Source organism: Nannochloropsis gaditana (assembly GCF_000240725.1).
Source record: "Nannochloropsis gaditana CCMP526 unplaced genomic scaffold scaffold002, whole genome shotgun sequence".
NCBI lineage: Eukaryota > Eustigmatophyceae > Eustigmatales > Monodopsidaceae > Microchloropsis > Microchloropsis gaditana.
The window spans coordinates 107494-121065 of record NW_005803951.1 but is presented as its reverse complement, the minus strand read 5'-3'; the positions used below and the strand labels follow the sequence as shown (position 1 = coordinate 121065).

The 13572-nt window shown below is 49.4% G+C and overlaps 1 protein-coding gene across 1 annotated transcript; it reads right to left on the bottom strand.

Moving 5' to 3' along the window:
- Positions 1-8043: 8043 nt before the first annotated feature.
- On the bottom strand, positions 8044-8157 carry NGA_2002800 (atp-dependent dead h dna helicase recq; the record flags this gene model as incomplete). The annotated part of the gene is made up of 1 exon (XM_005856331.1): positions 8044-8157. A coding segment is annotated over one exon (114 nt), but the record flags the coding sequence as incomplete, so codon positions are not given.
- Between the last annotated feature and the right edge of the window lie 5415 nt (positions 8158-13572).

The following is a 13572-nucleotide window of genomic DNA, read 5'->3' as shown; positions in this document are numbered from 1 at the left end:
ATGGAGAGTGGTGGCAGCTCAAGTAAAACGATGACAGTTTCCAGAACTTCTTCCCGCATGTCTAACGCCAGCGATACGCTCTTTATATCCACAGCCACTTGCACTGATCTTGATGCAGAATGGCGGTTCGCATTTCCTCCTCTTCCTTGTTGTGATATGCAATCTACGTCTGGTGTGGCCTTGGTCTTTTGAACCAGTACCACAAACATCTCCAAAAATTTTCGAAGCTGCAGTATAGAAACACCGTCGGAATGAGCTAAACTGTGCTGGCGGCGGAAGTCATGCTGGGAGAGCAAAGTCTGGCACCAAGCTTCTTTCCCGTCACGACCCGCACGACCTGTCTCTTGAACCAAGTTCTCGACTGACTTTGGCATCTCATAATGTAGCACCGCTCGCACGTCTCCCTTATCCACCCCCAAGCCGAACGCAATAGTCGCTACACATACGCGCGCTCGTCCTCCGCTGCCTGTTATCCGCCGCCGCATCCAAGCGCCTTGTGCCATGTCGCGGTGTCTCATGTCCATTCCAGCGTGATATGCCACCGCAGATTGACCTTCCGACACAAGGAAGTCTTTCAATATTTCGGCATCCTTTTGCTGTCTAACATAAACTATGACAGAACCTTGATCGTAAGGTGCATTAGAAAGCAAATTTAGGATGTGACGACGCTTGAGCTCTGCGTCACCATCCAAAAGCTGGATACGCAAGCGGAGATTATGACGGCGCCAGGGCTGCGCCAAAACGCCAGCATCGGACGAGATCGAAAGACGGGAGCATATGTCTTTCATCACACCTGGGTCAGCTGTAGCCGTCATCGCCAGGAGAGCACGTGGTCGAAGCAGACGCTCAATGTTGTGACCCAAACGTAGAAAGGCTGGACGAAAATTGTGGGACCATTGAGAGATGCAGTGCGCCTCGTCGATGCACACCAAAGCAACAGGCGGGAATCCACGACCGACCGCATCATTCTCATTTTCCACAAGTCGGCGAAATGAAGGACTACAAAGTTTTTCTGGTGAGACGAAAAGAATTCGGAGTTGACCGCTTCGCAAGTCTCGAATGATGCGAGCTAACTCCCGCATGCTAACGTCACCGGCTAGGCATGCCCCTGGAACCTGCGGTGGAAGACGTGCCACTTGATCCACCATGAGGGAAACAAGAGGCGACACAACTACGACTAGAGACCCAGCGGGCGACAAGGCAGCGGCCATTTGGTAGCAAAGGGATTTGCCCGCGCCTGTTGGCAACATGAGCAGTGAGCGCTCTCCAGCCAACGCCCGTTTGATTGCCCAGAACTGGCCGGGTCTGAACTCTTTATGACCAAAAATAGCACTACATACTTCCCGCGCCCTGTCCTCTGCAAGGGCCTTGCCAATCATAGGCGCAGGCAAAATCGAAACCCTGCTATAAACTTTAAAAGCGGGATCTTTTCTCTTCCTGTCATAGCTCCTGTGGCCAGTACAAGGTTTCCCGTGCTCTTTGTGACCCTCCCTCGTCCTATTTTTTAAGCCGCTGCTGTCATGGTAATCCTCATCGTCTAGAAGATCCTCATTCCTACATACCTTCTCTTCTTCTCCGTTCAAAAAATCATTCAGGGCAGATATGCGGGGGCGCTTCCTTCCGAGAGGAGTAGATTGAAGATTATATTCTATGTTGTTTGACGTAAAATACGAACCTTGTGACATGGTAGGCGCGGTGGGTATACTATCTTGTGTAATCTGTATCTGAAATTTCTCCTTTAAGGAAGACTCAACGATGTCTAATCGCCAATCTTCCTCGTCCGAGTCGTCTCCTGGGCTTTCATCTGCCTCCGCAAGGTCCGCATCTGTGGAAGTATCGCATGCATTTCTTTCCCAGCTGCTCCCCTGCAGAGAAATGGCTTTTCTCACCGACTCTACGAGACGCAATACCAAATCTTTTTTAAGGCCGCCAGCACCCAACCCCCGTCGTTTGGATGTATCCTTTAGCTCAGGTATAGTCATCTTTTGAAAACGTCTTTTCCAACCTTCCACCTGCCGATCTGTCCACTCATCTAACTCGCTGATGTCCAATCCTGCGATGTCACCTGCTGTTGGTGAGGCAGCTACGCTAGAAAACCCTAATTCCGCAGCCACCAATATTGGGTTGTCTTCAACCCACATGAAGAAATCACATTCTTCTCCGCGTGGAAAACTACATGCATAAAAGCGCCGTCCTCTGTTCGCGCCTGACTTCTTAACACGCAGTAGGCGAGCAGTTTGGAGGTGGTGAGTGCATTTAGGAGCTACCTCTTTTAACAAAGGATCTCTGACGTCTCGAATGTCCTTTGATCGGAGCTGAGCCACTTCCTTCAATGCGTGTGTCACACCGCTTTTTTCTGCATGCTCCTTGCATGTCTGGCCAGATCCCTCCAGAAGGTCAAGACACATATCCAACGGGTCCGCGGCACGCCCGGGACGGGATAAGCGGGATGGAGGACCTGCTTCATCTGCGCAACCTTTCCCCCCTCTCGACTTCGTTTGCTGCCGATCCTCCATCCAGGCATGCCGCCGGGCCAAAGATTTGGCTGATTTAATTTTGCGAAATTTCCCGGTTCCTTTCCGCTTCATGTTCAGGGCAATGAAATTGTCACTTATCTCTCCAGGCTTCAAAGCCTTCAAGTTTGATCCAGGTTTGCGCTTAGAGGTTTCATTCAATGCCGATGCTCCGCAAGTCATTTGCTTGCTCCCAGCAAACCCCATTTTGGTCGTCGCAGCCGAGATAGTCGACAGAGGTGGGCGGATGACGGAGAGCAAATCCTCTTCACCACTACACTTGTCGTTTTCCGCGTCATCTTTTCCAGGCGAAGGTCGCCGCTCAAGAAATCCTGAAGGCACGGTGGATAAATCTGTGCAAAGCTCAACATCCTGGGATTTTGTTGCCTCAACGTCTACTGCACCTTCCCAATCATCTTTTCCATGATTATCGCCTAGCCTCTCCGCCCCTCGAATTGTGACACACATCATTTCTCCATGTTCTGGCCCACTTTTCTTGTTACATGTTCCCGCTTCGTTGTTTAAAGTCCTTTTGAACGAGTTGCTTCCATTTGGCTTCAGGTGCTGAGATATATTTGGATAGTGTGAATTTTTCGCCTCCTCTTCTGCCTGCGCTAAGCTCACCACTCGGGTACGCCATGCCGGGCCTCGTGATAAGAAACCTCTGTTCGTTTTGCCGGTCAGGCTGCACGACGGTCTCATTAACGTCCCACTTTGGAAATATGTCCCGTTTCTTTCGCACTTGCTTGCTTTTCCGTTGGTGATACTGCGCGTGTTATCAGATCTACTCTCTTCTATCCCTTCTCCACTCCCACTGCTGTCATTGTTTGCAGACCGCAAGGTCATTGTCTCACCAAAGGCATCATGGGCTCTACCCTGCGGATACTTCGGTACTCCACATGAAGCAAAGCAGGCGGCTGGGGTATCTTGGAGGCCCGCTGCTTGCTGGAGCGTTGACGATCCTCGCGTAGAAACAGATTCCAACCGAGCGGCCCAATTCATCTTTAATTTGTTGAGCCCAGTCACGGGGTGGCCAAATCCTTCGTCGTTCTTTCCATCACTTCCTTTTTGCACCCCGGTATTTCCGGTTAACAACATTTGCAAGGGAGGTTGTGAGGAGGAAATCCGCTTCATACTCTCGGTGCCAGTAGAGGACGTCGCTGTAGATGCTTTCAAATCATGGAAAGCTGCGGCAAGGCTTGCATTACCACACCTCCCGGAAGTATCGGTCATAGCACCTGGGCCTTTTGTGCCAACCAGTGCGGATGCTGTCAGGGAGCCCTGCAGAGCGTGACGGGCATGCATGGATCGGTCGGGCGAGCTCAGAACTACCTCACTCGTTTTGTGAGACGGAGTACACCGTGTCACCGACTGGGGTACAGACATTGCACAGTTCTTCCGGCCTTCTTCACGCCCAAAAGCGTCTTGCTGCTTTTGCTGTTCCCATCGCTGCCGGATTGTCGGTTTCACTCTTGGACCTGCGGAATGAGACCGCGGCCCACCAGTCCAAAGGACAGTTGGGAAATTAGTTTTGCTCGCAGAGACGGTCTTCAGCTCTGACTCGCCTCGATAAATCTTCAGGTCTGACTCGCCTCGATTAATTACAGATGTGGATAGCAATTTTTGTTGTGGTTGCGGGTTCAGTCGAAGTTGTTTCCATTTTGCGTAAAGAATATAATACTCGTAAATGCGACTAGAGCGCCGCGCATCACCGTCCTCGTCCAATGCTTTCAGGTCTGTCTTGCCAGGTTTCCGGCCATGGCGCACGACAAATTCCTTTTCGAAGCTAAGAAGCTCCTCCTTAATGTGTTCCACATCCGCAGCCAGCAACTCTTCCGGTCGAGTCTTCATGGACGCTGACAGCGGCAGAGGGCAAGAAAACCCTGTGAAAAAGTTTGAGGATCAATATTCGAGGACATTAACACGTATTTTGTCTATGTTGAGGCCGGTTTACGTGATTAGCCTAACCAATGTCGCGCGAGGGGCCTTACGCATTGCCTGCTTGCTAACTGTGCCATTTTCCTGTGGCGTTCGAGTTAGGGTTAGGAATTTAGCGAGAGTCCGCGAGCGCCCGGCGGCAGTGAGGAGGCGGTGAGGTAGTCCCTGCTTGTGATGAGGAGGGGCGCCCGGGGACACGAGGAGGAGAAGAAGGAGGGGAGCACCACAAGTTGTTGGCGGCGCGGTGTGGACGAAGTGGACGAGAAGCACGGGACTGGGGAAGGAGCAGGGAGCGGGTAGAGGAGCGTGGGGATAGTACATGAAAGGGAGGAGCACCTTGTGCGCCCAAGCTGAACCCTGACTCCTTTTGAACAACACAAAGCAAGAAACAACAAACCATGTAGCACTTACAAGGCATATACCCATCAAAGAAGGCTTCGTCAAGGAAGAGAAAGCTGGCTGAAGTGTTGAAATAAAAGACAGTAACTTGGAAAGAAATACAGTACTGGCACATGGTACTACGCGGGCGGAGCGAGACGTTGATGCCACAGGTGCAGCACTTTTTGACAAGACGCATATCAGCCAGACCAATTTTAAGCCGGAGACTGCTGGCGACTGTTTCTGGGCCCCGGCCTCTGCCAGCGACGCTTTTCTCCAGATACGTAGTGGAGCCCCGAAAAGTGACTATTGTTGGAGCACCTCTCGCCGATGGACAGCCGCTTTTGGGCGTCGATCGCGGTCCCACTTTTATTCGTAAGCGTGGCTTGGTGCAACGACTTGAAAGGGATGCCTGGAGGGTGGAAGATCTTGGCGACTTGGATTTTGAGATGCGGAGCGGCCTTGGGCGACAGGAAGATTTCGCGGAGGGAGCTGCACATGGTTCCACGAAACGCGCCAAAATGGTAGGGCATGCTAATCGCATACTGTATGAGGTCACGCACGAGCATGCTCGGCAGGATAAGCTGGTCCTAACGTTGGGCGGCGACCACAGCATTGGCGTGGGATCTGTCGCTGGGGCTCTCAAGGGCCGGCCCGAGACGGCTATAATCTGGGTGGACGCGCATGCGGATATAAACAGCCGCAACACATCAGAGTCGGGCCACTTGCATGGGATGGTTTTAAGCTTTTTGATGAACTTAGACAACTCGCGCAACATGAAGGGGTTTCACTGGCTCAACGACGAGTCCATTCCTGTACTCTTACCCACGCGCTTGGTCTATGTGGGGCTTCGAGACCTGGACAAAGGAGAGAAGGCATTTATCCGGAGTCTTGGTATTAAGGCCTACACCATGCATGAAGTTGATAAATTTGGAATAGGGAAGATCATGGAGATGGTCCTCGATCATATACTGGGAAGGACAGATCGGCCGCTCCATCTGAGCTTTGATATCGACGCCGTCGACCCCCTTTATGCACCCTCGACAGGCACGCGTGTTGCCGGCGGACTGAGCTATCGGGAGGCTTACTATATTTGCGAGGAGGTAGCACACTCCGGGTGCCTCGCATCCATGGATCTCGTCGAGGTCAACCCCACCTTAACTATGGCGGGTGGCGACGAGAGGACTGTGGACATGGCTGTCGGACTCATTTCGTCAGCAACGGGAAACAGTATCTTATGAAGATATATCCATAAAGACTGGCAGAGAAAGAAGGAGGTAGATTGCGAATTGCTTTCGATCTCTTAAAATTGTCGAATCGAGGAGTGAGACGTCCTCCATGGGAAGGCTTTTCAAGAGAGTGGGTGTGTCATTCTTGTGAACTATACGTGCGAATTCTCTAATGCCCACGACACGCAGGCTGCACAGATTAAATACATTTATTTACAATTTGGCTTAGAAATTCGCTACATATTTTAGACAGAGCAAGACACAAACTCTTCTTCTTGATCTGGCCATTTTATGTTTACTTCCAGCTTGGAGTCTAAAACGTGGCTTGCTACGACCTCCCTGACCCCAAAACTTTTTATTAGAGTCTACCATCTGCCGCAAGTCCTTGAGTACCGTCAGAAAAGCACACAGCCCTTGTTTTTGCCTCGCTTCCTTTTTCCCGTACATCTTCCTCTCTCCGCTCTACATCGCCCTCGTTTTCCGATGACACTTCGACAATTTCACGTAATTTTCTCGTAAAAGTGCTGGCATATGGCTCCTCCTTTTTTCGTTTTTTACGCCCAGCAACGGTACAATCATCAGGATGATGCATTACCATCCGGGCTGCTGATCCAAGCGACAATGTCTCGGCTACGTCCATCCAAACCTCGGTCCTCCCTCGCTCCACTTCCGTAGCACGATCACCCACGACAAGGTAAACAATGATCGAGTACATCGAGGCATGATACTCCTCCTTTTATTTTTTTCCGCGAACAAGTTGATTGAGAAGCAACTCTTCTTGATCTGTATCCCCCAAAATATATTCAGCATCGCGGTCGCCAAGCGATCGATTGTCCGCGCAACGACTTATTAGTTTTTCTTCTTTGGGCTTACCGCGCGCTGCTGCCCTCTTACCTCTTCTTTCTTCCCTCAGCCACAAATTTGCAAGCTGCCGGAGACTGCATCGCTTCCCTTTGCTCGTCAGGGCAGGAAGAACTTAAAGTATGAGTCGCATGCGTCACATGCAAACGATGAAGCCTTCTTCGCTGCAGAAGTCGCAGTGTCCTCGGCATCTCTCTTCCGAAACAAATGTCGATTGACACTCGACGGCAATGTCGCAAAGACAACTGACCAAAGTCAACAACCGTCCGTAGCTTTTGTTAACCAACACGGTCTGAGATGACTAGCGAGGCTTGACGCACTATGTCGGAGGCGCGGTACAGTAGCAAGCAGCTGCTATATTTGCCGTCCCTACCCGCTCGAACTGACTCTTGAAGATAGTTCTCTATGCTTTTCGTAGGAGAAAAGTGTCTGACAAAGCGAATGTCGGGTTTATTAATGCTGTGTAGCGTGCAAGGGAAATTCATGAGTGTATTTACACCAATATACATGTGAAAGAAAGAAGGTCGAGGAGGGTTTACGAGGGAGAGAAGAAATATGACGAGGAGAAAAAAGCCAAACCCATAAATGATATGTCGTCATGAGTTGGCTGTTAAGGAGATACTTAAACGATAAGATGCGGATTGCAGGGAGGAGTGAGAATAGAATAAGAGGGTTCAAATGAGAGGATAAGGAAGATCGTCCAGCGTGCCGGAATAATCGTACATAGCACAAGACTTTCATGCTCTCTTTCGCCATACGCATCCCATTCCAAATGCTTTTGTAGCCACCACAACTTGCACATGACCGGCAGTCCAGCGACGCAAGACGTGATCCTTTACGGCCACATCCAGTCCCGCATGGAACGCCCCCGTAACGACACCCAGGGCAGCTAGCTTACTAAATACCTTATCACATTCCTTTTGAGAGAAGCAGTACAGTATGCCACTCTGATTCAAACGATAAATTTCCAAACGGCCATTACTGCATCGTCCAATCCAGCTCGCTTTGGATACACACGGTAAAAGAGATTCGGGTGGTTAAAGGGGCTTTTAAAAAGCTCTACATTTCGCATCTGCAGTACATCAGACACGTCGCGGAACACTTATGGTGTTGCAGTAGCCGTCACCGCAAGGATAGGATCGTCGGGAAAGAGCTTGCGAAGGATTGAAAGCTTTCGATAGTCAGGACGAAAATCAATACCCATGCTGGACGCACAATGCGCTTCATCCACAACAAATCGGTCCAATCATTGTGCATCGTTTAAGGCTTCCAGTGTGGAAACAAAGAGCTTGCTCTTGATTATCTTTTCCAGCGTCACATAAACAAGTCTCAGGGAACGTCGCGGGTCTTCCATTCGACGAAATACTTGCCCAGATTCTTCACTCGTCGCACTTCCAGCCAACATGGCACTTCCTCCGGGAGCAATTGTTTCAAGGCTATACACTTGGTCAGATATAAGTGAAAGAAGGGGAGATATGACAATGCCGACACCCTTTCCTGGCATTGACGCAGGCAGCTGGGAACAGAGACTCTTTCCGCCATCTGTGCGCATGATCACAAATGTATCCGCGCAAGCCATTGTGGCGTTTATGATTTCCTTTTGATGACACCGCCACGGTACAGAGATACCGAAAACCCCATCTTCCAATTTCAGCACTTTGTTTGACCAGGGAAATGCTTCGCTCGCCCAGTCTACACTTGTGGAAACGATCGGGACTTGAAGTGATTTTGTCTAAGTCACCTTACGGTCCCACAACTTTTTTCCCCCGGCCATCAAAGCACCCAATCGACGCTGATGCTCGCCTAATTTATGTTCCACCATCTGTAGTTCCTCACTTACACCTTCTCTGGATTCAGCCATCGGACCTTTTCCTAGCAATAAAGCGAGATGTATTTGCCTCTACAAACTGAATCTGCCCTTTTGAAGTCTTTCCAGGACGTCAGAGACCCTGGCAGATACAGGGAACAGAAGTGTGTGAGTATGTTGTGAAAAAGGTGCACACGTGTGGCGCAATGCCGTGCATAGACCAAGGACGAGGAAGCAGCTTGGGCAACCTCCTGGTGCCTGAATCGGCGAGCGCGTCATCTCGCCGATCCCTCGAAGGCTTTTCCCCTTAAAAAGCAAATTTCTACCCGCCTGACACCAGACCCAATCATTTCTGTTTCTTCTTTGATTTGTGACACATACTAGTGGCTGCTTTCTCAGCTATCCGCTACTCATCCGTCTATCTCCTTCGAAAAAACCTTTGGATCGAAACCGCCTCGGTCTGCTATCGTTGAAGTGGGACTTTTGCTGGTGCCCCTCGCCTCCGCGTTAACGTCGTCTTGAGAACTGTGGAGGATGGTTTGAAGCTGTTCTTCGTATCTTTCGGCCAGTTCTCGGATGAGCTTCACCTCCTTGTCTGGCACTTGCGAAGGCTTAAAGTCTGCATAGGCTCCTTGAAATATCGCAGCTATTAGGCTGGGACGGTAGGCCGCATCCTTGAAGTATATATTTCCATCTGTAGAAGAGGACATCGTATCGTCATCTGTGACAACGCGAGGCACGCGTTCGGCTGGACCTGAAGCATAAAATTCGTGCTCCTCGGGTATATTAATCGTTGACTTCTCGTCGTGACCCCAGGGACTCTTCTCTGTGAGGAAATGCACGTCCTCTTTCTCGTCAAACAGGTCCTCATCGGAATAGGCAGAAAAGTCTGGTACTCTGGGTAAGGCCATAAAGTGCCAATCACGGCTGCGGCGTGTGGGGGTGAAGGTACATCGCCCGGCAACGTCGAAAAGGTCGTCCGTGATCTTCTCGTCCATATTCTCGCTGGTGATCCAAAGAGTCGACTCGGCCGACAGCGCATCGATCAGGTGCTTTTGTTTGTCTCGGACCTCCTCCACGTACGCCTCTCGGACTTCTTGCATGGCCGCGAGATAGCGCTGGAATCGCTGACGTTGCTCTTTTTGAGCCTCAAGGAAGGTCGATAGGTTTTTCTTTCGCTCTTCTGCCTTTACCAAAAGACGTTGTCGCTTAGCCTCCTTAATGCGTGCCGTCTCAGCCCGCAGCTTTGCCTCCTCTTGCTCCTTCTTCTGCTGTACTTCGGCGATGTACTCCTTTCGCACTGCTGCCACTCGCGCTGCATAGGCTTGCTTGGCCAGCTGGAAGCGCTTCACCTCCGGTGCCATGGCTGCTAAGGACCGATGTTGCAGCGCATGCTGAGGTCGAGCTTGTCCACAACACTGGAGAGACGCAACATAGATAAGGAGCAAACTTAGGTACACCATATTAGAACTGTGCGAACAATCCGCAAGTCAAGATAAATCCCTTTTCATGACGGAGTCTTAAAGCATTCACGTAAGAATCAAAGAATTGAAAATTATGAACAAGCACGCTCGTTTATCAGCCACCCAGGGGTAGGAAAGGCGATTGACAATCCATCGTCGTAATAGTCCTATGGACTCTACCGCAAGGCTTTTCACGCACATTCCGTGAGATCATGTATGCGTGTACCGAATGGTATGACTTCATGACTCAAATAATGTGCATGGAAAATTCAGACAGCATTCATCAAAAAAGTGATTCAAGCGCTAGATTACCAACACAGCAAAGAAACGAACGTGGGCGAAGCCTGCAAGGAAATTAAGGTTACGAGGTTGACGTACCTTCTTGCAGGTAGCCATTTGTTGAAATAATGGACCACAACCTTGCTGCACTTTGAAAGCGGCTAAACTGCCAAGGCATCCATTAATGGGATAAATTGACCGGACAGCGCGCATTTGCGAACACTGTATATCCATTTTGTGAGATTGACAAGTAATTAGAGCCATGTAACCGGTCACTGAGGCATTCATGAGCATTGAAGAGATCGAATGTCTCCACAACAACTCGGAGCTTGTGTCGGGCACGTATGGCTCGCTTGTATTCGTATGCGTTGGCTTATTTGTGACGTGAAGACGACGTGCGAATCGAGGGTACCAATTGCATCACACGCAACCAGCCATGATGAGCCATCGCCAGCAACCTCCTCGCCCGGACAGGCAAGGCCAGCGCCGATTGTTTGCTGTGTGACTCTCTCGAGGGCTTCAAACGCTCAAAGAAATAAGTGAAGGCGATTAATAGCACGCACTTGTGGGAATAGCGCCGTGGTGAGAGTCGCGCGGTGGTCAACTAGCATGTCGTAATTGGAATGTTTTCCTCATACGGGGAAAGTATCCTTTGATCCGCCATTCACGTCTGTCTTTTTACTTCATTCATATCCCTGTATGCATTTGTCCATTCCTTTTCACAAGGCGCGTTGATTCTATCAGGCTAGTAGATTAAAGGACTCTAGTTGGTCACTCTTTTGACTGCGTCCAGCCATGACCTCTGGGCGCGAGTTCAAATCTCATCGGGCAAAACTACCAAATTTCGAGCCTGGCAAGTCTCTTTATGACCTTGGTACTTTCAGTGGACGCCTCAAACACTTCCTGCGTGTTCTGGACCCCAGGACGCTTTTTATTTCAGCGCAATATCTAAAAAGATGTGAGAATATGGTAAAAGACTGGCAGGTGGGGAGTTACTCCAAAAATCAAGAGTTGTGGGATTGCCAGTCAACCCTCGAAGCGTGCACTCACCCGTTGTCAAAATCCACGATTCCAATACCGTTCCGGATGGCTGCATTTGTGCCTGTTAATGTCCCCATCGTCTTTATTATGATGCAAGCCACTTCTCCTGGTGGTGTGCTTTTCGTCCATTTGCTAAACCAGACGTACAACTCCGCTGTCAACTTTAGCAACAGATCCAGCGGGGGAGCAGCTGATACCAATCAAGTTTTGCAGTCATACCTGCTGGCGGTTGCAACGTCATGCTCTTTAGCCTTGGGCCTGGGCAAACTTGCAAGAAAAATACCCGCCGCTTCACCTGCACTTTTTAGTTACATCGCTGTTTCCGCAGCCGGTACGAGTAACATCATATTTTCGCGGCAAAATGAATTGAGAGAGGGCGCATCGATTTCGGATAGCAGCGGTCAGTACCATGGACGGTCGCTGATCGCGGGTAAAAATGTAGTGATACAGACAGCTATCTCTCGTGGTGTAATTTTCCCCTTACCCGTTCTGATCTTGCCGCACCTTATAATGCGAGGACTGGCAAAGCTTACCCTTCTCCCGACGTCCCCGCGGTTTCGACTAGCCGTTGAACTGACGGCTATAACGGGATCATTAGCAGGGGCGCTACCTGTGTGCATGGCTCTTTTCCCGCAGACAGCGTCCTACAAAGCCACAGACCTGGAGCCAAAATTTCATAATTTGAGAGATGTACAAGGTCGGCCCATTTTGATCTTCTATGCAAATAAGGGATTGTGAAAAACATAGTGATTTCAGGCTTGAATACAAGGCTGGTGTACACTGTACGAACCCCTTTTTTTTTCAACTTTTGGCATGCCTTCGTTGGCTCATATGAAGGGCAAGCTAAGCGTGCACATGCGGCAAAGCGGCTCGGATTCTGAATGCTTCTGTGTGATGCCGTTTGAATGATTCACCTATCAACTGAGGAATAGCTGGCTTGAACAGTGATCTGATGTGTCCTTAAGCTTTCTCAGTAGCACCACGCTTACGTTTTCGGGAGTCTCTACGAGTCTTGTGATGCGGACCTGTCCTTCATAGGTCGATTCAAAATGATGCCCACACGACGAATGCGATAAGTGTGACAAGGAAGTTGCGTCGAATACAATTGCGCATAGTTATACGCCTTTTCAGGGCTAGCTTTTTGTTATCTTTAAGCTCAGTGCTTGCTTTTTCGTATCTTCAACCTTTGCTCGTACTTCATCAATTTCCTCTAGGAGGCATATGCTGAGTTGACACCTCTATTCAAATTTCGTTTCCTTTTGGAATAGGTTTTCAGCGGACACAGTAGTTTGTATGTCTGTGTGTACAGTTGAAAGTAATGTTTTTTTTTTTCGGGACGTGTAAGTTTAGCCATGCATACAATGTTGGGCGTCGACGGCGGTGACCGAAGTTATTCAAAGTTTAATTAGATAGACGTAGGACACAAATCACGCTTGCGTCCTCACAACACAACACGCCAACTTATAATGGCTACTATCTGCCACACCTTATAAAACATGGTAACAGAGCAGCCGTGAAAATTTAATATCTATATCATGCGAACAAGAAAAATTATGGCGAGAAAGTAAACCTGTGTTGTGCCCTCGTGTGGAATTCAATGAAAGAAAACAGCTGCAAAGTCCCCAATGTTCATATCGATGCAGAAGGTGCAGTGCGCCCGATGAGTTTTGCGTCCCTTTTGATCTGAGTCCTACCCTTGTTGAGCTTATATCCGAACTACAAGCTATCCGTAGTATTCTTTTCTCCCCCTATGGACAACGGCATTTCCTTGAACCTATCACCTGCGAGGCAGATACTATTTTAGAAAAAGTTTCTAAGCTTCAGTACCCGGAAAATGGCAAAATGAGTGGATGTCTGCCTTTTGATTCCTGGAAGGTGATTACGGCGTAGTTTTCTTTCAACTGGAGAATTATATGGGATGAAATGTCATCAACTGTGGAATAAAAGATGTATGATTCCATTTTAATGCGTAATAAATTTGCACTTATACGAAATGTTGCCATTTTGGCGCGAAGGAACTTGCTTCCTTGTACGCCTCGTTTCCTGTTAGTGCTGTCAGCTAA